Source organism: Dicentrarchus labrax, unplaced genomic scaffold, assembly GCF_905237075.1.
Source record: "Dicentrarchus labrax unplaced genomic scaffold, dlabrax2021, whole genome shotgun sequence".
NCBI lineage: Eukaryota > Metazoa > Chordata > Actinopteri > Moronidae > Dicentrarchus > Dicentrarchus labrax.
This window is the reverse complement of record NW_026136714.1, coordinates 26,940,792-26,962,296: the sequence shown is the minus strand read 5'-3', so window position 1 is coordinate 26,962,296 and position 21,505 is coordinate 26,940,792. Positions and strand designations below refer to the sequence as shown.

Here is a 21,505-nt window from a genome sequence, read left to right as displayed (position 1 = left end):
CAAGAACAGATGATACCCTTGTTGCTGTTTGCATTGTCTCTTTGTACACTAACATTCCAGTGTCCCATCCAGGAGCCACCCTGTCCCAGCTGTCAGACAGTGGCCAGACTCTGAGTGAGGACAGTGGGGTGGATATAGCCGAGGCAGGAGGCCTAAGTAAGGACGGCAGCCCTCGACCTAGCAAGAACCAGCAGAGCCATCTGGAACAGGCAGGGGCCCACGCACCTCCTCCAGGGGCTACCAGACAAGTGAGGGCTTCACACTGACAGAAATAACCACTTCATCAAGTCGAGATTCACCATGTTGCTTGTAAAAAAGTGACTAATTTTAAAACCAGTTACTTGTTTGTGGTTTCAGCTCTCTGAATCACTACTTCTAAGTATGCAAACACAACTTGTTAGAGATAAACAAAAGCACTGCAGAAACAACAGTGTAATTAATTATACAGCGCCAGATTATGTGCTGTCTCACAATGATGAAACAATTGAGCACAACACTGTATGGCAGCAGACCAATCAGACGAACAGATGAAGAAACAAACAAGAGAAAAATGAAGTACACTCTGTCTCAGCTCATTTGCATACAAGAAGATTGTGAAAAGAATCACATTAACATAAGACAATATGTGAAGAATTTGACACCAATATAAACCCAATTTCTTTCATGATTAAACTGTAATAAGGGTACAAACCGGTTTGTACAAAGTTTCATTCTACCAAACCAGAGCGCAAAAGTGTTTATACCTGTACTGAATGAGAGCCTGCTGTCATAGAGAGTAGTAAGGCACAATGAATTTTACAAATGGGGACAATTTGTACTCACAGGCATCAGTGGTGTTGCACTTAGTTGTACACATGTATGGTTTGCATGTCTGATCTAGATCTACAAAATGCTGCAATGGGGACAACATAAAGTTAAACCTTTCTCTCATTTGACCCTTCCTAATTCCCACCCGTTTGCTCTGTTCTGCAATAACAGTTGAGCAAGCTTCGGTCAGAACCTCTGTAAACTTTCTCCTTTCCTGTATGGAATAGACCTGTCTCACTCCTTATGCATAAACCTAACCAACCAACCACTTGAATTTCTTTTTTTAATCTATCTATCTATCTATCTATCTATCTATCTATCTATCTATCTATCTATCTATCTATCTATCTATCTATCTATCTATCTATCTATCTATCTATCTATCTATCTATCTATAGGCAATGAGTGATAGCCAATCAGAGCCAGAGTCTGGACTTACTAAAACATTACATATACAATATAGAATATTTGTATAATATGACAGATATGCTATGTGCTAGGCTTGTATATATATATATAAAAATATATACACATATATACATACATATATATATATATATATTACAGTAGCTCGTCTGTTAGGCAGCCAAGGCTCATTGATGCACGTGGGTAGCAATAGCTGGCCCTTGTGGTTCGACGTACTGACCACTGCAAACCAGGAACACCCCACAAGAGCTGCAGGTTTGGAGATGCTCTGACCCAGTCGTCTAGCCATCACAATGTGGCCCTTGGTCAGTCGCTCAAATCCTCACACTGCCCATTTTTTCTGCTTCTTACATCAACTTTGAGGACAAAATGTTCACTTGCTGCCTAATACCTCTTCACTTTGTGTCCCAGCAGACTGGCTCACCGGTCCCAGCGCCTACTGCGACCCTGGTACGAGTGGTGAAAAATGCCAACACTCTTGGCATCGCTATAGAGGGGGGAGCCAACACAAGGCAACCTCTGCCACGCATAGTCACCATTCAGGTGAGACAGCTATACGATAGGGTTTTACAGGTTTCTAGTTCAAAGGCATTGTTTTGTGCCAATGTTCAGTATCTTTTCTTTAAAAATGACTGCACATGACATGAATTTTAAATTATGCAGTGAGAACATTCCCTCCAGTGCATTAATATTTCCCTTTCTGCTTTAATAGAAACTCTGTCTTCCTTCAGCATCTTATTATTAGCTTGCATTTGTTTTGCACAGACAGCATTTTAAAGCAATCTGCAAATACAAGTCCTCTAGCTGATATTTCTCTTGGACACCTTTCACATTTTGTTATGTCCAACAATGTACAAAGAAAGCAAAGCGGTGAATTTCCATAACAGAAGTGTTTATATGGGCTGAGGGTGAGGCGATAACAACAACTAATCACTGAATGAGTTATAGCCTCAGTCACCTCAGCAGTACCCAATCCCCCTCCCTCCCTACCCCACTTTCTTTTATGTGCAGGGCATCCTTGAGGAGTTTTCGTGGCTGTGCGGTGATTTCCATAACAATGACTCTGTTCACCCGTCTCTGTGAATCTCAGGACAGTGGATGACATTGAATGTCAGTCAGCATGTTGATGATCACAGTCACTTAGTCAAACACAGCGTGACACTGCATATGAACATATGCACATTTAGCCAATCATATTCCTATCATATCAAGGGGCTGTAATCTAATGAGCACACTTTGCTCTGTTCTGAATGGTTGCACACAGTCATTGGACTCACTTGGTGTTGTGGAGACTAAAGTGTGTGATTTGATCTAAATTGGTTTCTCTCTTTTCAGCCAAATTAAAACAAGCTAGGTTGACAGAGAAGTTGAAATAGTTGGCAGACAGGATATTGTATTGGCTTGGAGGCGAGGACCCTTATAATACATACACACACCTCAACAGAAATGAAGTTGCATGTTTTTACTGGCCTGCTCTGTAAAATACGATGCCCGGTGCTTACATATTCTTTATATTTTAACATTCATTAACACATTACAGTGCAGTATCAGAATCAATGCAAACAGAACCCGATATGTATATATATATATATATATATATATATATATATATATATATCTGTTGAGTAAATATTCAGCAGACTACGTACACATTGTAATTTCTGGCTTGACCCTTGACAGGAATTCAATTCAACAATATTCCAAAGTATTAATGAAGCACACAGAATTGTGTAGTCAACAACAAATAACTTACGTAAAGAAAGAAATACATAAAAACAAGACAACGTTAAAAGGCTATGTTCAGGTATGTTTTCATTCCAGCTCATAAATTAATATGCTATGCAGGATCAGCCTGTCATATTGCTAACCTGTGAATTTTTTCCCTCTAAAATCGGTATCGGTCTCAAAAACCCAGCGGTGGTCGGGCTCTACAGTACAGTAGCTCATTGCTAGAGTTGCCTTTCTAGCTGAGTCTGTCAGTGTAGTGCAAGTTCACACTTCAGAAGAGATTGTTCGAAGTTCAGTTCAAACAGATATTAAACTAGTTCAGGTTCATAGTACACAAATGTGAGCTAGCTCCTGTGGTACTGGTTGCTTCTGAATGACCAGTTCTAAAGCACAGTTTATGAGTGCTGTTAACTTTCACAGAGTTAAAGACGCTCAAGTTCATGTTCGTTAGTTGAAAATGGATCTGTTCAGTTCACCATTTGCTCTTTTAGCGCGTCTTTGTGCCCATGGCTTAGCTGTCAATCAATATCAATATACATAACCCGACCCACACACTCAGATGTTTCACCCCCACAGAGGGGAAGCTACTTTATGCTTGCTTCAGTAACTAAAATTCTGAGCCTGTTGTTTATTTTAAGTATGAGAACAGATAATATTCATGCTTGAACCTTGTTCATGATATGTGATTACGGTTGTTGGTTTTGCTTGGTTAGAGCAGCTGGTCAGTTCTGTCCACCTTCAGAAACAACCTCAGCATTGACAGGTGATTTGATGCTTGACTAAAAACTGTCAACAATGGCTCTGTTTGGAAATAATAATAATAATACATTTAATTTATAGAATGCTTTTCAAGAAACTCAAAGACACTCCACATAAGTTAAAAGGAAAAGAAAAAAGGTAATAAAAACAACACACTAAGAAATTATAGCTATATTTACAACACTCAAAAATGAATTAATCGAATCCAACCTGCGGCCCTTTGCTACGTGTCATCCCCCCTATCATTGCCCCCCTTACGTGTCTGTCTTCAGCTGTCACTATCATAAAGGCAATAAAAGCCCCAAAAAATACTTGGATGGATCAGTACAGTCTCGGATTTGTTTGGGGAGAGTTCCAGAGGGAGGGGGCAGCTATGGAAAAAGCCCTGTCACCCCAGGTACCATGCTTGGTCCTCAGTGGTGGAGACAGGAGGTTGGCATCAGAAGAGGCTTCGGGAAGGAGTGTGGCGATGGAGCAGGTCTGCAAGGTAGGAGGGGGCCTGGTTGTGGAGGGCTTTGTGAGTGAGGAGAAGGACATTAATTGGATCCGTTGTTGGACAGGGAGCCAGTGGAGGTTCTGTAGGACAGGGGTGATGTGGTCAAGGGAGTGGGTATGGGTGAGCAGGCGAGCAGCCGAGTTCTGGATGGAATGAAGTTTATTAAGGACTTTGAAAGATGTACCATATAAGATGCTGTTGCTGTGTTTAGCATCAGAATTTGCTTCAGTTTCCTGCACTTACAAGAGTTGACCAATCTTTCTTTTTCTTTCATTCCTTTAAAATATGTTTTTTTTTTTTTTTTCAAGTATTAGCTTTACTGAACTGGAGCTGTTCACCAGTAACACCAGTGTTGCCTTCTGGCTTGCTTGAAACCTTTTAAAGCATTACAGGCTTCAGGGAGCCTTGAGGGAATCTTGTCCTCTGGGCCACTGGGAGCTTCAAGCTTGAAGCAGCTTGGGGTTAATGCCTTGCTCATAGGCGTATTAGTGATGGCTGTAGAAGCAGCACAGAGTGTGTCTGATTCATTACCCTCCTCAGAGTTTCTTGGCCTGTCTGCAAAATCAAAATTCATTATTATTGGCCGGTATGCCCCGCAGTGATGTTTTCAGCTGCTACTTTGTAATTGAATGTCACAGCAAATAAACATGTTTAACGCTGAGGTTAAATTTAATCAGGCAATTCTGGCAGTTGTCCTGTTTGTCCTGAGCGCAGGAAGGATCAAGGAATGGATGGATGGATTAACCCCGTGGCTCTGTTAGACTGCCTAGTTGAATAAATGGTCATGTAACACTGACAAATGACTCTCAGTCATCGGCTTAGATCCTTTACTTTCTTCAGCAGCTGAGTGATCTTTGTAAATGTCAAGTATGAAAGCAGCACACTCTAAACTTGATGACTTTCTAAATTCAGCTGAAGTACAGGAATGGAAGAAAACATCATTTTCAAGTAGGAAGGACTGATTGTGTACTGACGTTTCCCGTATTTAAAAGCTGCATCCATTGATTTGTACTAGCCCTTTGGGGGCAGTGGTGCCAGCTAAAAACCCAAACACCAAACAATTATCAACTTATTAAGTTTCAATTTTGAATGTATTAGCAAACAATCCACACATCCAGCAGACACAGAGCAACAATAGCATTCATTTGCTGTAATGGTTGTGTCCATCTGATAAATAAGTCCACTATTCACTCTGCCTGTAATTCTGGTTTAGTCTCCACCAACTTCTGCTCTTTTTCAGACGTTCTCCACCAGCTAGTAGTCTGTCTGCCTGACAGGTAGTGTGCAGCCGGTTTCTAATAGCTTTTTCACTTAAACCAAGATCGATGAAAGCGGAACCTGCAGGGCAGTGAAACCAAAACAATGATGAGCTAAAATTCCAACACATTTCAGCATCAGGCGTTCGTCATTTGACTCCCTGAAGAAGGCTTGATGCTGAAACGCATCTGAATTTGACCATGCCGTGACAATAAAGGCATTTCAGTTGTTTAAAAGAGAGTGCCTTGGAGTTTTGTTGTGATTTATGTATAAACTATTTTAGGTCCACACACAATAGTTTAAATGTCGTTTTAATGCCCTCTCACACAATGCCAATACTGCAGCTACTGCTGGGGATAACAGTGGTTTAAAGGGCACCAATTAAAGGTGTAATCAGTTACATTTTTTAAAATGATCAATTATCAAACACAATAAAAAATTACTTTAATTAATATTAAGTATCTGTGGGCACCAACTTAAAGTAAAATACAAAAGATAAACCAACTACATATACTCAACTAAAGACTTGTGATTGTGTGTGTGAGGGTGCGCATGTGTGGTTGTGTGCCATAAAGAATGGGTCTTTTTCCTTGTTCTGATATGTTCAGCAGAGAGCATGAAACACAGAGAGACAAAGAAAGAAAGACGTAAGCAGGACTTTTGAGTTTCGAGTTTCGTCTAAATCGAGCTGTATATAGTATGTGTGTGGTTTTAGATTAATCATGCTTAAAGACAGTTAGTTAGTTGCATGCAAAGACTGTGTCTGTGTGGAGCATACAATTAAAACATCATGTGTTGATCTGACTTAAAACTGGGGTCACTAACACCCTAACAAGATCACAACAATGAAACCTCAGTAAAAAACACAGCTACCTGTACTGATGTCAAAAATGTCCTAGTGGTCCCAACACTACTAAATCTCTTCTTTTCTAAAAATTGTAGAATGTAAACTCCTCAGGATGTTAAAGGCATACTATGCAGTTTTCCGGTTTTGTCAAACAGCTACCCCTAGAGTCGCTGCGGAGTACTTGTATTTAAAGTTAACTGTTGTAAATACCACTCACCAGAGCCGTCTCTATATATGGCTCTGCGTCTCTGCCCTCACGGCCTGATCCCCTCCCCCTGTATACCGGTACATGTTCAGTAGGATGGAAGCGTCGGACATTGAACAGGCAAAGATAGACTCCAAAGATGTCTACTGACCAGGTAACGTCTGAGTGAATGCCTGCTAGTGTCTTCCATTGAGGCTGCTTCTTATGTCGCTGATGTATGTGACGTCGCGCCGTAAAGCAATCAGACTTGCATTGCTGGTTCTGCTAACGGCGTCCCTCTCCTGCGTTGCTATCGGGATGATTTGCTGTACTATGAGTTCGTTTACCATCGAAATGACTTCGAAGCTGTTATATTAAGGTAAAAATCTTGCATAGTGTGCCTTTAAAGAGGAAAATTCCTGTAGACTGTCGTGGAAATTCTTCCCAAAGTTGAGAGGTGCTAAGTCTCTGAAGAACTTTCAAGCCGGTGTGATAATCAAGTCACTTTAATTCATGCAGCATGGAGAGAAGGTCACGCCGTGGATGTTCTCTCCCGACTTCCAAAATGCTCTCCCTTATATACATTTCAGTACATCTCATTACATCACAAACAATAAAACCCCCTGTGTGTCTTTGCAAATGTTACTCCTGTAAATCCAGGTCTCTCTCACCAAATGGTCCTTCCATCTGTGCCTTCCCCCTGGCTCTTCCTATCATAAAACTCAACCCTTTGACCAGGGGCACATCTATTTTATTACCCCCAAATCCTGTTTCTTTCCCACAAGACAATACCAAGGACATGTCCTCAGTGTCTTCAGTGGTGACTATGGCTTTGTCAAGAAGTACAGTTGATATCTCTCATATTACAACTACAGTAAACCTACAAGAGCAAAGGGGAATAATGAAATTTTCCTGGGGAGTTATAACTTTAAAATCACTGGAAAACCTGCATTCCTAGTTGGTGTCAAACTGTGGACAGGTTGCCTTGTAATATAAGTAAGTATAAAAGGCACACAGGCTTTCTATTGACTAATCACTCAACTGTCACTGGATGGAGCTATCTTCCTAAATATTTCAAATTACTCTCTGCCTCCCTCCTTTCCTTCCCTTCATGTCCCTGTTGACAGAAAGGAGGCTCAGCTCATAACTGCGGCCAGCTGAAGGTGGGTCACATCATCCTGGAGGTCAACGGCATTTCCCTAAGGGGTCGGGAGCACAAGGATGCCGCCCGGATCATCGCTGAGGCCTTCAAGACCAAAGAAAAGGACCACATTGACTTTCTGGTGGTTGAGCCAGGACTCTAGTACGAGGACTTGCACTTCATGCAGCCTGTTTTAAGAAGACACTGTCAGACTGCTTTGAGGGAGCTGTGTGAACTTCACATGACGTTGTCCTATAAACCCTCATTTTAATTTCAGGGAAAGGGTTAGTGGAAAGATGTGTCGGGTATTTGTTGATTGCACTCTACAGAGATTTGCACAATTCAAATTTGTCATAAAGGACATTACATTAATATTTGCCATGAAAGTCACACTGGGTCAAATGCTATTTGCATTTGTGTCATTAGTTAATTCTGTTTCATTAGTTTTCAAACTCGGAATGTTATTGTATGTTTCACCAGGAGGACAGTTAGTATGGATAGTGTGTTTGATACACCAAATAATACTAAAAACAGTCAATCACATTACAGTCTATACAGTCTTTTTGAAACACAACCAGACACAACAGATGTTGGAAACAACAGTGGTCATGGTTTTGAGCCCAGCCTGTGGCCCTTGCTCTTTCACCATTTCCTGAACTGTCAAACTAAAGGCAAAACAAGCTCCCAAAATAGTGTTCAAAACTGTGAACATACCTAATATTGCAAGGCATCTGGACTCCTGAGATCACAAAATCATGTGAGAATCCATCTTGACAGGCTTCAATCTATGTGTTTGATTGCTCTGGTATCAGTAAGTTGGCCACAGTTTGCCTAAGGAAGTACTAGCAGCTACACTGTTCGATTAAACAACAATGGTGGCCAGGGTTGGCCTGATTTATTGAAAGAAGAGCAAAGAACGGCACTGAAGAGCAGGTAAGGTGCGCAGCATAAGTTACCATGGCGACACAGCCAGGTTAAAAGAGAGCCACCTTCTAGACATCGAAAACTCTGGCTTTAGGCTCAAAGTACCACACTAACCCATTAATCTTGCTTCATACTACATCCCTCTGTTAACGTCATGGGAAAAAATCGATTGAGGTGTAAATAAAAATATGACTGTGATTGTGGAAGTTGAACAGGTCTGATTACCAGCTAAGCTAGATGAATGGCTAATAAAAGCTCAGCCAGACTAATAAACAACCCTACAAAAGTGTAGGTATCTTTTGTCCAGTTACTAAAAGAATGGGATTTTATAATGTTAGCTTCCCTCCCTTTTTATTGAGCTTTGGCAAATACTTATTAGACAAGATAACTGGCTTTGGCTCTGCCCACTTGAGGTTTCATTAAAACAGGATTTTTTTTTCTGGCCCTTCTGTCTCTGATACATAGAAGTGAAATTGTAACACTCATTTTAACAAGCCTTCTTGCAAATATCGTTTGACTCATGTTTGGCATAATTAATGAATTACCTTGATATATATTGTGAATGAAAACTCACAATTCTCATATGTCAGCCACCAGTATATCATGGCAAAATGAATGGACTAAAATTACAGTAGGCCCTATTACTTTAAAGAAGAATTTATTAAGAGGATCTACTGAAAGTACTGAAAGTACTACTGATTTATACATTAGCAGCTCCTTCAAGTTGACCAAAATGGTGCTTTTCTTTTTAGGTCATATTTATGTTTAACCCATCACCATGTTAACTGTGTAACATCTCTTGAATATTTAAGCAAGATTGCCATATGTACTTCAAAAGCTATAACACAAAGTATAATTGTTTGTATATAATGTAGATTGCTTATAGTCCCTATATGAAATGACTATATAACTTTTTATAATATCAAGTAGTTTACGGTAGAAGAGCATTTAATATTTTCCAAGACTCATATTTTACTCATATTTTATTTTATGCCTTGCCCCAATATCTCTAAGTGCAGGCTATCCAAACACTTACACAGTGGAGATCAATGAAGCTTCTATATGAATTAGCATATCCATATCCTGCATTCTGTTGGATGCTGATGAGGACTGAGCCCCAGTCATGAATCAGTGAGCTGCTAATGCACTGTATAGGAAGCACTGTTTAGATTGAAGTAAGCTCTTATAATTAATAAGGTGCGTGTGCTGTGAGGAACATAGCCAGAAAGACTCATTCAGGTTTGTAAAGAAGACAGTATGACCAAATCAGAAAGCAATACTATTCACTGACTGTGGGAAGTGGCAATTTGTCTTTGTTTAAAAAAACAAAAACAAATACAGCTGCTATGTGCCCATCATGTTGATAAAAATTACACTGACTTGCCAGTTTATGACCTAGCTCAACCTAATGCAGCCTATATAACAGCCCTGCAGTAAATCCCAACTTAATTTTTTTGTGTTCATTTCCAAAGGTTGACCCCTGGCCAGATTAATCTAGCCATTAAAATATATCAGGGAGAGTAGCAGGGGCGAATCTAGAGGGTGTCAAATGCTATCAAATTTGAGACATTCATTTAAATTAAGTTTAAAAATATTGTGTTAAAACAAAAAATAATCTAATGATCTGTTATAGCCACATTTTAGACTCAGTGGTGACTCAGTAATGTGCCAAGTGATGTAATGTTTTTGACTTCAAATATCTTCATTTGGGGGCTTTTCCAAGCAAAAATTGATTTATGTGATTGATTAAATCAGCACTTATTTTTCTCACCCCTTACGCCACCCCATGACTATTTCTCTAGATCCGCCCCTGGAGGGTAGACTTTAAGATTAGACATTCCTCTCTGTTTTATCCAATACAATTCAACAGCAGCCCAAACTGCAGCCTCCAAAATGAGCATAAAATCAACACCTCTCTGAAATAGTTTGAACAAAAACATTAGTATGGAGCCAGGATGGTGACTTTAAAATTTGGCATCCAAAAAAAAATTGGCATTGAAAAAACCAGTACTGAAAAAGGGAAACATTGGCATTGAAACATTTGTATTGAAAACTGTTGTATTGGCATTGAAACAAGTATTGGCACTGAAAAAAGAAAGACGGGTTCCTGAAAAGAGACGTACTTCTTCAGTATGCCAATATGCAAATTATATGCAAACCACGCTCTACTTGCCCCTCCCCTGAGACCCCTGCTCTTAACCCCAAAACAGTGACAGAAAGTTGAAACTGAAAATCAGTGACACTGAAAAAGACCTGTCGTAAAAAAATCTGTCACTGAAAAAAAAGTGACATGAAGAAAAAAATCTGAAGATTGTCATTGAAAATACAAAAAAATCCCAATAAAATAAAATAAGATTTTAAGATTTTAATTATTTTAATTAGTTTCTTTTTTCAGTGCCAATACTTGTTTCAATGCCACTACAACTGTTTTCAATACAGATGTCTCAATGCCAATGTTTCCTTTTTCAGTACTGGTTTTGTTTTCAATGCCAATTTTTTTTTGGGATGCCAAATTTTAAAGTCACCGTCCTGGCTCCATACATTAGAACCTTCATGAAGGTAGGATTTATTCAAGAGCTGTTGTATCATACTACATTCATTTTAATAGTTTTAACCTAATATATGTATTTGTGTCTGAGGCTATTCAGAGACTGTGCCTAGTTCACTAACACAGTACCAACTCTCTCCTTTCTAAAGTTATGTACCAATCTGTGTTCCTTACATGGCAGTGTTGCTTTGTAGATCTGCTTTAGAGCTGAAGCTGCACTATTTGCACTCACCATGAATGCACAGACAAAAAATCTTGAAAACTTTGGTAGATGCAGTTGTAGAGCAATGATTCTCCAGACTGACAATATCATACTGGAGCAGTTATTGTGTTACAGAATGTATGTACTGTGTCTGCAGTATTGCAGTGGTATACAATAGGAAAGGATTACAGTTAATGGGGCACTCCACAGATCAGGGTTATCTCAGCTTGGGCTTGGAGACTACACATTTATGACCACAAAAAAGAAAAAATTAGAGCGGTGAAGTTTACCAGGCAGGGTAAACAACTACTTTTAAAGGGACATTGTGTAGTGTTTTAAGTATTTTATTAGCTAAAATCAATATCTTCATTCATAAATGTGTCCTCATTGGTGTAAAATTACCTCTGCCAATGATCTGACTTATCCTTGTAAGCGAAGAATTTCTTCTCTGTATATACATTGGACGGGCAAGTCCATGGAGGCTTCCATGTTGTTCCACCATTTTGAAAAACTATAATTGCCGAGAGGGACATAAAGCACTAGTCTACCTGTCTAGCTAATCCACAACGCGTTTTCGTTCAGAGCCAGCGGCACGTGACTGAAACCAGCTATAACGGAGAAGGAGATCAGTGAGAGGCTATTGTCACTGCCCCGGCACATTTGAAAGTCTGCACTGCACTTTAGTTCATAATGGAGGATCATACTTATGCCGAGCCACAGGAGAAGGAATCCTCGTCGCCAAAAAAGCGAAAAGGGAATTAAAAAGGCAACGTGACCGGCAAATTAAAGAAACGGGGGTAAACATCGGGGTAGCTTTTCCCAGGTGGAAAGAGCTAATGAAGGAGAAAGACTTGCAAAGAGACGCTGAAGTTGCCTGCTTTCTCCTCGACAGGTAGGCTTCTTGGTACATAACGGCTACCGTAGTTGCAATACGCATTTGAAAATGCGAGGCACTAGAGAGCACTATTCGTTTGAATGCAAAATAGTTTCACCGCTAGATGGGAGAAATTCCTACACAATGTCCCTTTAACAAAAAGATGCTATCGGTGGGGAAATGTAGGATCTCGTGTTTTTAGATCTTTATCCATACTAAAACTCAGAATATGTCTGACTCTGCTGCTGCAATTTGAACAATTGTTTTTTTAAATCTGTCTCTTGTATGTCACCAACCTTTTGACAATGCAATGCTAAATCACTGGAGTGCCCCTTTAAAGGCATTTATAGACAATAGACCCCTGTTTGAACAAATGTCAAACCTATTGTTTCTGCTCATTATGGTCTACAGCAGGAAATAATTTCATAATCAATTTTCAACCTGGGCTGTAGACAGATGAATGCACTATTAACCAGAAAGAAGCATGTTGTTGCTTACAGCAGTGTTAACTAGAGTGGTTATCCTGCCGTAGAAAAGTGCAGATCAGTCAGACGTGTATGTGGCTTAATTTGGCCTGTCCCTTCAAAACTGTTTCCTGGTTCCACAGACATATTTTAGTGTCTGTTCTTTTCATAACTGTAACCATGATCCAAAGTAATCCACTAGAGCCAAGTAATCCAGATTGAGACACTAGTAGTTTGCTTTCAAAAATGTATTTTGGGCTGATTCTATTTATGATGGTTATATTATATTTTTGTAATGTAATGACAGAATCCCTTTACTTGAGATAATACCGATTAGTAGAGAAATGTAGGAGTTCAGTGGTAATATGTAGGAGTAATGCTACATTACTGGCCAGTGCTACAGGGGTCTGGATTCAAGGATGAAGTGAGAATATTTAAATGCTTTGTAAATTAGTTTTTTGTTAATGCAAACTTCAAAAATGATATATCTTGTACAGAAAAGGCTGCACATAGATTTATAGAGATGTATATAAAGTAAGAGGTTAGAGAATTTTGTTTTAACACAATTATGTAACTCCTCTGTGATGATGTAACTGCTCACATCTGTTGTGTGTTTCCCTTCCAGTGTCCTATCACAGCTGTCTCACCACAAACATATCCTCCAGAACAACTGACTAATTCCTATATTGGTAATCTTTTTTTTTTTTTCAAATGGCAAAAAGAGTGAAATACTTCCAAATATCCCCCAAACCGATTTCCTGAAGACACAATAAAAAAGTCTGAAAAAAAACTAAAGCAAAGATGTTGTGTTGCATGTTTGGTGTAAAGAAATGAGCTGAAAAGCAGTTGTTTTACCTTGTTCGAATACTTTTTTCATGTGTGTGGGTTCATATGACTCATGCAGCAACAAAACAAAAGCCTGGCCACCTGGTTTGTTAAAGCCCCCTCCAGTCAGAAACCAGTGTTTCTTCGTGTCCCTACAGTGTGATGTTTGAATTCTGTCTGTGCAGTTTGACTCTAGAAGGATGTTTTCACATTCATCTGCTGAAAGTGGAAAGTTTCTCTGAGCTCATTGAACATCTGATTTTAAGGGGCGGGGCCTACCAGCATCACAAATAGTTTGGAAGTCAGTCCTGGTCCAGTATCAACTTGTACAGTGTGATGTGCCACCAGTGCACATCCACTGAGAATGGACTTTACAGTGGGGTAGGAGACATCTTGTGTCCAGCAGCAAAACTTTAGAAATGTTTTAATGAGGTAGAACTATTTGTATATATGTATTAATGACACATCTCTGTATTATGTGATACAGTTCACCTGCAACAAACATTTGAGAAAGAATGCACAAGAATAGATGCGTACAGATTTTAAGAAAATAAAATTATGCTACATACAGTCCAAATACAACAGAGTTATATATAATTTATAAGTTATAAGTATTTCTTGTGACTTACTAGCATGGTTTGGTACAGGATGCAATCACTGTACAGTTCCTGTAATTCACAAAGTCAGCCAGGTGGTGAACCATAACACAGTATCTGACTTCCATACCATCTGTCATTCTGTTCTATTCTATTCACAATAATCATAATGTAAATAAATGGAGTGAAGCCTGCGAGCTAGTTCAGGCAGTCAACTGGAGCTGTGCTGTTATACATATGACATGCCTTATTCCATAGTCACTAACCAAGCGCTCCCTTCCAATCTGGCGGTCTATTTAAACTGCACAATTTCCCAGCTCTCCCTCTGGTCTGTCAATGCCGCTCTTGCCCTGCATCTGTATTGCTGCTGCTGCTCTGTAAGCTATTGCTGCCTGCTGCGCTGTAAGCCCCACCACCACCCCAGCATCCACCTGTAGGCTCCGACTAGGGGTTTAGGGTATTTGCTCATCATAAACATAGCCTAAATGCCAAAATCAAAATATGCTATACTGCTGTAATAAACATTTCAAATGTGAGTTGTCTGACTGAACAGTGCTAATTTCAGAGAGCGGTTTGTATTTTAGAGGCAGAGTGAAAAGCAGAAAAGTGCAGTTTCTGGGTGAGGTTGTAAAGTGCAAACAAACATCTCAGAAAACCTCCAGCTTTGACCCCTTCTGATTCACATGTCACAGCTCACAAAGAGAAGCTGTGGAATGTATCCAGTGCATTCTGCTGTTGAGTTTAAATAAATAAACTGACAGATAAATAAACAAAACACTGTCTGATATTAATCTGCATATCCAGCTCTTCCTCCCAGATGCTTTTCATTTTGTGGCATTTGGATCTCTACAGCAGTTTATGGAGATTACACCAATCTGCATATTTACACTGAAAACTGACCATATGTCTCTGTGAACAGAGGTCACCTCTGATTTTGTACAGTGTCTTTCCATCTCAGTGAAAGGCAGGACTATCAGATATCAATTGTCTATCAGACAATTAGAGAGTCTCTCTCTCTCTCTCTCTCTCTCTCTCTCTCTCTCTCTCTCTCTCTCATAAAAAAAGCCCAGAAATATATTAACAATAAATAAATAAACTGACATAGGACAGTTGTTTATGTGAAAAGCTAACACACTGTGGTGCATCAGTGTTGGGAAGTGTGGATTTTCAACAGGCCAATGTGAGCAGCTGGCACAGGATTCCCAGGGGCCCCTGGAAGCCTCAGGTTGGCTGTGTGTGAGTTTGTGAAAATGTGTGCAGTTGAAAATTAGTTTGAGAACATGCACCACAATATTATAATAACAGCAATGATAAAAGGCTTTACCTGAGTGCTACATTATCTCCTGTTCCTGAGGCTCCTTCTTGTTAAGGGTGAACATATAGTTTAACATATTAAAAGGTAAACAAGAAACAAAGGTAAACAACACCATTATGTTTACATTCACTGATGCTGAATGAATTTCCTTTATCATGAAACATTTGCAGAACTGATTTTGTTTTTAAGAACAACATTGTTTACATCCATGTTTGCTTGCTAGCAGCCTGCTTCTCTTCATCTGTGACACATTTCTTATCCCTAACTTTTCAACCAAATCCTGTCAATTGTTCTTTGATTCTTTGATAAATTGTTTGGTAAAAAAAATGTGAGAACATTTTTATTACACAATTATGTGTTGATGTGTTCTTATTATTCGTTTTTGTAGGGCCAACAATGCAAAGCCAGATTGTTTTAATTCAAAATCATATAAAACAGATAAAAGCAGAAAATCCTCGCATTTGAGAAGTTGTAGGCAGTGAATGTTTGGCATTGTTGCTTAATACATTACTTAACCTTTTTACCCTTTTAATCTCCTCATGGACTATGACACAAGGTGGTACATATGTTTTGTGTTAGCAAATTATATAAGCATCTTGTGGTCAACATTAGTATTACAATACCTGTTCTTAAATTAAATTAAATCATAAAGAAAAAAAACCAATTTATTTATTTTATTTGTTCTTTACTGTTAGTAAATGATGCTGTTTTTTTGCTGATTTTTTATTTACTATTTGAATATGCTGAATGTGAGTTCTGTCGTGAAGGCAGTGTGAGGTTGATAACTCCGATTTGTATCAAAATAATTTCCCTTCAATAAAACAAGCTCATTTGCCCAGGAACAGTGTTGGTGAAAGAGTGAGCAGCGGTGCTTCTGCTCAATCACGGCTTTTAAATGCTCCACATACTCTGGACTGCTGCTCTGTTTTAAAGCAGGAAGACAATCTCATTTATATCGAGCTTGCTTACATTCCTTTTCCCATTAGCAGTGTGCTGACTTCACCAAATGCTGCAGTTTCTACTTCTTTTGTTCATCTATGCTAAAAGAGATAGAAGATGGTAAGATTGGATAAATATTTGTTAGATTTTAAATAACGGATTACAAGGATTAAAAACAGTCAGATTTGCATTTTAGGAGCTTACATAAGTGTAAACAAAATTTTGTGAAATAATTAAATCTGTTTACATATCGATCTTAAATTTGCATATTATATTACTATCCACAGTGTCGCTTTTTCCCCCCAAATTCATTTGAACTCTGGGTTGATTGGAGGATCATGTGGGGACTGACTCCTCAACAATGACTTTTTCATTCATTGTGAACATACTTGTGGGATTAGTTTCTCCAAGTGGATATTTCTGTTATTATGCAGTTGGGAACTGGTTCTCTCTCTCCTTTTCCCCTCAGCTGAGATCTGTAAAATCAGTACTGGCACACTACTACAGAGTATTAGGGTTACAATTCAGTAAAAAAAAAAAAGGCTTTTGGGATCATGTGGATGATGTAAGTTAAGCACCTCCATTAACAGATTTTAAAATATTGACAAGGAGCTCACTGGAAAATGTTGAAACCTCAGTGAGCTTCAGTAAGACTCTCTAGAAATGATATGACAGGCAGCCAGACTCTAGCTGTCACTGTCTGCTGTGCAGGGTCTTATTGCTGTGCTATTCCACTCAGATCAACGCAGTGACACTCTCATTCTAACTCTCAACCCCATCTGGCTCTGTGTGTGGGTGAGTGAGTTTAAGGAAGTTTATCTCCTTTATCAGGAGTGGTGAAGTCAACAAGACGTACATTTGCCAAACCACTACATCCTCATCCCTGAAGTCAACATAAACTTTAGTGTGTGTGTTCATAGTAATAAAGGAACTTTCACCCAGTGCAACAGTGTGGCTCTGATGTGTTTTTAATAGTTAATGGACAACAGCGGAGCTCTATGGCACAGAGGAAGAAGACATAATAAAACAAACTGAATGAAAACGCCACAATAGTGTGTTTGAGGGGCTTCTTGAAACAAACTTTTTCTCGCAATCCTATGACTTTATTCTCAAAATATACTTTTTCCTCTATAATTCTTTCTTGAAATGTTAAAAATCCCCTCCAGACAGGCACAATACAAATAGTCTACTTGGAACAATGTGTGTCTGATGTTTTTTTCCACCAAAAAGTATAATTTCTACATTAAAACCCTTAAATAGCCATATTTTTATTGTACTTTATGCTCATTTCGGAGGCTGCAGTTGAAATGTAATGAGGAGAGGTGTATAATCTTTGAAAGATCTCCTCCAGACATGTATTATGACATATATACAAATAGCCTATTTGGAACAATAATGTGTGTCTGATGTGTTATTCTTCTTCTAAAAAAAAAAAAAAGGTATAATTTCCACATTAAAATCCTTCCATCTCCTCTTTCTACCTCATTAAAGCTTCCAGAATCTCTGAATATGCAAATGTTGTTAATTTCTAAAGTTTTCCAGCTGGACACAAGATGTCTCCTACTTCACTGTGAAGTCCATTCTCAGTGGATGTGCACTGGTGGCTTCAGCTGACTGACTGGATGGGTACTTCTTGAATTATTGAATTCATTTGTAATTTGTATTTGTAATCATAAAATTACAATTATGGCTTTATTCTAAATATGGATTCTTATTTGAGCACATACTATCACACCCATGAGAAGTGAACTAATCCAAAATCCGTCTTTAGATACATTCATTTACTTATTCTGATAGAAAAAACAAGATTTGAAAGCTCAATAAGAAGACCAAAGAATTTGTTATGAAGGACATTTTGTGCTCCTATGAAATATAAGAACGGAGAACCTGACTCTGCAGTGTAACCTCTGTATCTTAACTGCACCCCTATCTAGAAAGCTCATTTGTTAGAGGCATATGGCAATGCACCAGAGACAGCCTTTGTGTTGTGGGGAGATTTAGAGAAAACAAGTAAAGGTTGAAACTCAAGCACTGTGGAATTCTCTGTGTATATACATGACTAGATGTTTTGGACAGGCTTTAGTTCAGCTGTCCTGAGCTTTGTCTCTGTAAAATATTGGTTTCCATAGTATTCAAATGACTCACAACATCTTATAGTGCCTCTCTGCCTGCGGCCTTGAGCAGACTGCATAAACACAGCTTGTACCAGATAGATAGCAGAGCACTATCCCAACTAGTTTTCTGAAAGGAAATGTAATGTTTTGGCTGTTGCTACTTCATCCTCAAACAGAGCAGTATCCACTGAGCTGGAAGAACACCGGTCGGTAAGGATGTTGTTGCTGAACACTTTTCTCCCACTGTCTTGGCTGTCTCATTATACATTAAATCAGACTCATTGCTTTTCTGTTCTCACTCTTTCATTTACCAGAGAAATCATGTTGATCAAAACATCAATGCAGCTTTAGAGGGAAAAGACTCTAAAAATAGTCTTTCTACCACAGCTGAGATCACATGCTTCAAAGCTCTCATAATGAAAGATCTGTACCACGCTTTAAACAGCTCTCAGCAGCGTTTGGCAAAGGCTCCCTCCAGTGGCTTCATGGGGACTGACAGCTGCATGCAAGTTAATCTTATGAAGACTGGAGCAAGGCCCATCACGCAAACAAATGTGCTGCGTAGAAAAATGTGACTAAACCATGAGCATGAGCAGATATATACTCAAAATACAGCAGTGGTGAAGTGCAGTTTAGTAGAGCTTTGAGGTACTGGTACTTTATTTGAGGAACTACTTTATACTTGTATTTCATGACATTTCATTGAGCTATAGTGTACTGCACTTAATGACAGCTATCAGTGGTGCTTTCCTTTATGTCTTTTTTAAACACTTGGCCGTAATCCTTTATAATATTATAATATTGTATAATTAGTTGTTTTGTGGGTTTGTAAGTTTGTGCTTCTGCTCCGTTTCTGTGATTGCAGCGTTTTTCTGTTGCATTTGTTTTATGTGTTTGTGTGTTTTTGGATTTTCATCATTCCTGTGTTTGAAGCGTTTTGCCGTTTGCAGCGCGTTTGCCCTTATCGGCCACCGTAGGTAAGAGTCACTTCTTTGTTGTTCTCTCTCTCTTGTGTTTTCTGTGAATTGTATTTCATGTTCGTGTGAGAAAGTGTTTCTTCCACTGTATTCATGTTGTTAATAGTATGCATGGTGGGTTGACCTGTTTACGGTTTTATGTTGTTTTACAGAAAATGGCGAAATATACTTTGCCAACGAAGTTTCCCGCACTAAACGTTGATGTGGTCGAGAGCGTCCGACAGACGCTCCAGTTGTCTTCTGTAAGTATTAAATGTGTTTCTGTTTTATAGGGGTTTTATCAGGACAGTGTTTAAACAATTATATTGTGCATTTGTAGTTGTTGTTCTCAACTAATGTGTGCAATGATGTTGTTATATTGTGTCTCCGTTATCTGGACCTTAAATAGCTGCCCTGTTGTATCCGCTAGTTCAAAAAGGCCTAAATGTAACTCAGTTTATCTTGTTTGTTGCTGCGAGTTGTTTAACATAAACACCGTTTTGTTTCATATCAAAGTGTTTGGTTATTTTTGTTAATTGTACGGGAGGAACGGGGGAGAGAGCGAGAGCAAGAAAGAAAGAAAGAAAGAAAGAAAGAAAGAAAGACCAGTGCTGATTATGGTCATTTAATATTTACAGTTTTAAAGGCAATAATGGGACGATAAAGTCAGACAGGAATATTCACCTATACCTATGGGGACCTATGGTTAGGATGTCTTATTTGTGAATCAGTTTGTGTTACATTCTGCATGTATGTTTAGTGCTACATTGATAAAGTTTTATTGATTTATCTGCTTTGATTTGTATTTGGTTAAACATTAGTGTTAAAATAGATTGTAGGTAAAAAGGAAAGAGTTTATTCAAAAGCTATGTATGACTTTTATTAATGTTGTTGTATAATTAATATTTAGTTTTCTTTGTTTGTTTTTAGTATGCTGTCATAGATCCAACTGTGACAAGGGAAAGTCTGTACAGTACAGTGCTTAATTCCCATGGATTTGCTTTGGAAGCAATAATACGGGAAGTGAGGCAGAGAAAGGCTGCAGAGCAAGAGGTCTCTTCATTGAGACTGCAGATGTCTGCATTGAGATTGCAGTTGATTGCCTTGGGAAGAAGAAGTTGGAGCTGCTCTTTCTCAGCGATGGTATGTTTGTTATGTTTTAAAAAATGTGTGTTTTTGTGAGCAAGAAGTTAGAGGGCATAAATTCATTACTGTCACAATTGAGAATTTTATATTTTGTTTGTATGTGTGCAGGTCAATGGGGGATCCTCAGGGTGAGGTGGAGGTTGTGGTTAACCAGGAGGTAGAGGATTATAGTTTTTATATAATAAAGGTTTTTCACATGGGTTGTGTGTGTTGTGGTTATTTGCTGTGTATTTGGTGGTCATATTAAGGTGTACAGTGCATACGGAAAGTATTCACAGCGCTTCACTTTTTCAACATTTCATTATGTTACAGCCTTATTCCAAAATGGATTCAATTCATTTTTTTCCTCAAAAGTCTACACACAATACCCCATAATGACAACATGAAAAAAGGTTATATATAATATATATAATAAAGAACAAAAATACATGTACATAAGTATTCACAGACTTTGATCAATACTTTGTTCTGGCATCTTTGGCAGAAAATTCCAGCCTCAAGTCTTTAGGAATATAAAGCCACAAGCTTGGCACACCTCAAAACATCTTTGGCTAGTTTCGCCCATTCCTCTTTACAGAACCTCTCGAGCTCCATCAGGTTGGATGGGGAGCGTCGGTGCACAGCCATTTTCAGATCCCTCCAGAGATGTTCAACCCTGGAGCTCTGTCAGGGTGACTATCGGCCTTTCCAAATCATGTCCAATCAACTGTATTTACAACAGGTGGACTCCAATTAAGCTGCAGAAACATCTCAAGGATGATCAGTGGAAAAAGAATGCACCTGAGCTCAATTTTGAGCTTGATCGCAAAGGCTGTGAATACTTATGTACAAGTGATTTCTTCATTTTTTATTTTTTATAAATTTGTAAAAATCTCAAACAAACTTTTTTTAAGTTGTCATGATGTGTAGAGTTTTAAGGAAAAAAATGAATTGAATCCATTTTGGAATAAGGCTGTA

At 38.7% G+C, this 21,505-nt stretch overlaps 1 protein-coding gene and 1 long non-coding RNA gene across 4 annotated transcripts in view; both read left to right on the top strand.

Annotated features, from left to right (window-relative positions):
• whrnb (whirlin b) overlaps positions 1–12,690 on the top strand; it is a 95,288-nt gene extending 82,598 nt beyond the window's left edge. For 2 of the 3 annotated variants that reach the window (XM_051422285.1, XM_051422283.1), the window contains 3 exons: positions 73–248; positions 1,645–1,776; positions 7,632–12,690. In XM_051422285.1, coding sequence (XP_051278245.1) covers positions 73–248; positions 1,645–1,776; positions 7,632–7,808 — 485 coding nt within the window. In that variant the 3' untranslated portion in view covers positions 7,809–12,690. The remainder of the gene's footprint in view (positions 1–72; positions 249–1,644; positions 1,777–7,631) is intronic. The other variant, XM_051422284.1, reaches the window with a different exon arrangement.
• A 6,482-nt stretch (positions 12,691–19,172) lies between these two features.
• Positions 19,173–20,745, top strand: LOC127375970 (uncharacterized). The gene is made up of 3 exons (XR_007887472.1): positions 19,173–19,665; positions 20,333–20,545; positions 20,657–20,745. It is a non-coding gene; the product is annotated as an uncharacterized LOC127375970 (long non-coding RNA).
• The last annotated feature ends 760 nt before the right edge of the window (positions 20,746–21,505 follow it).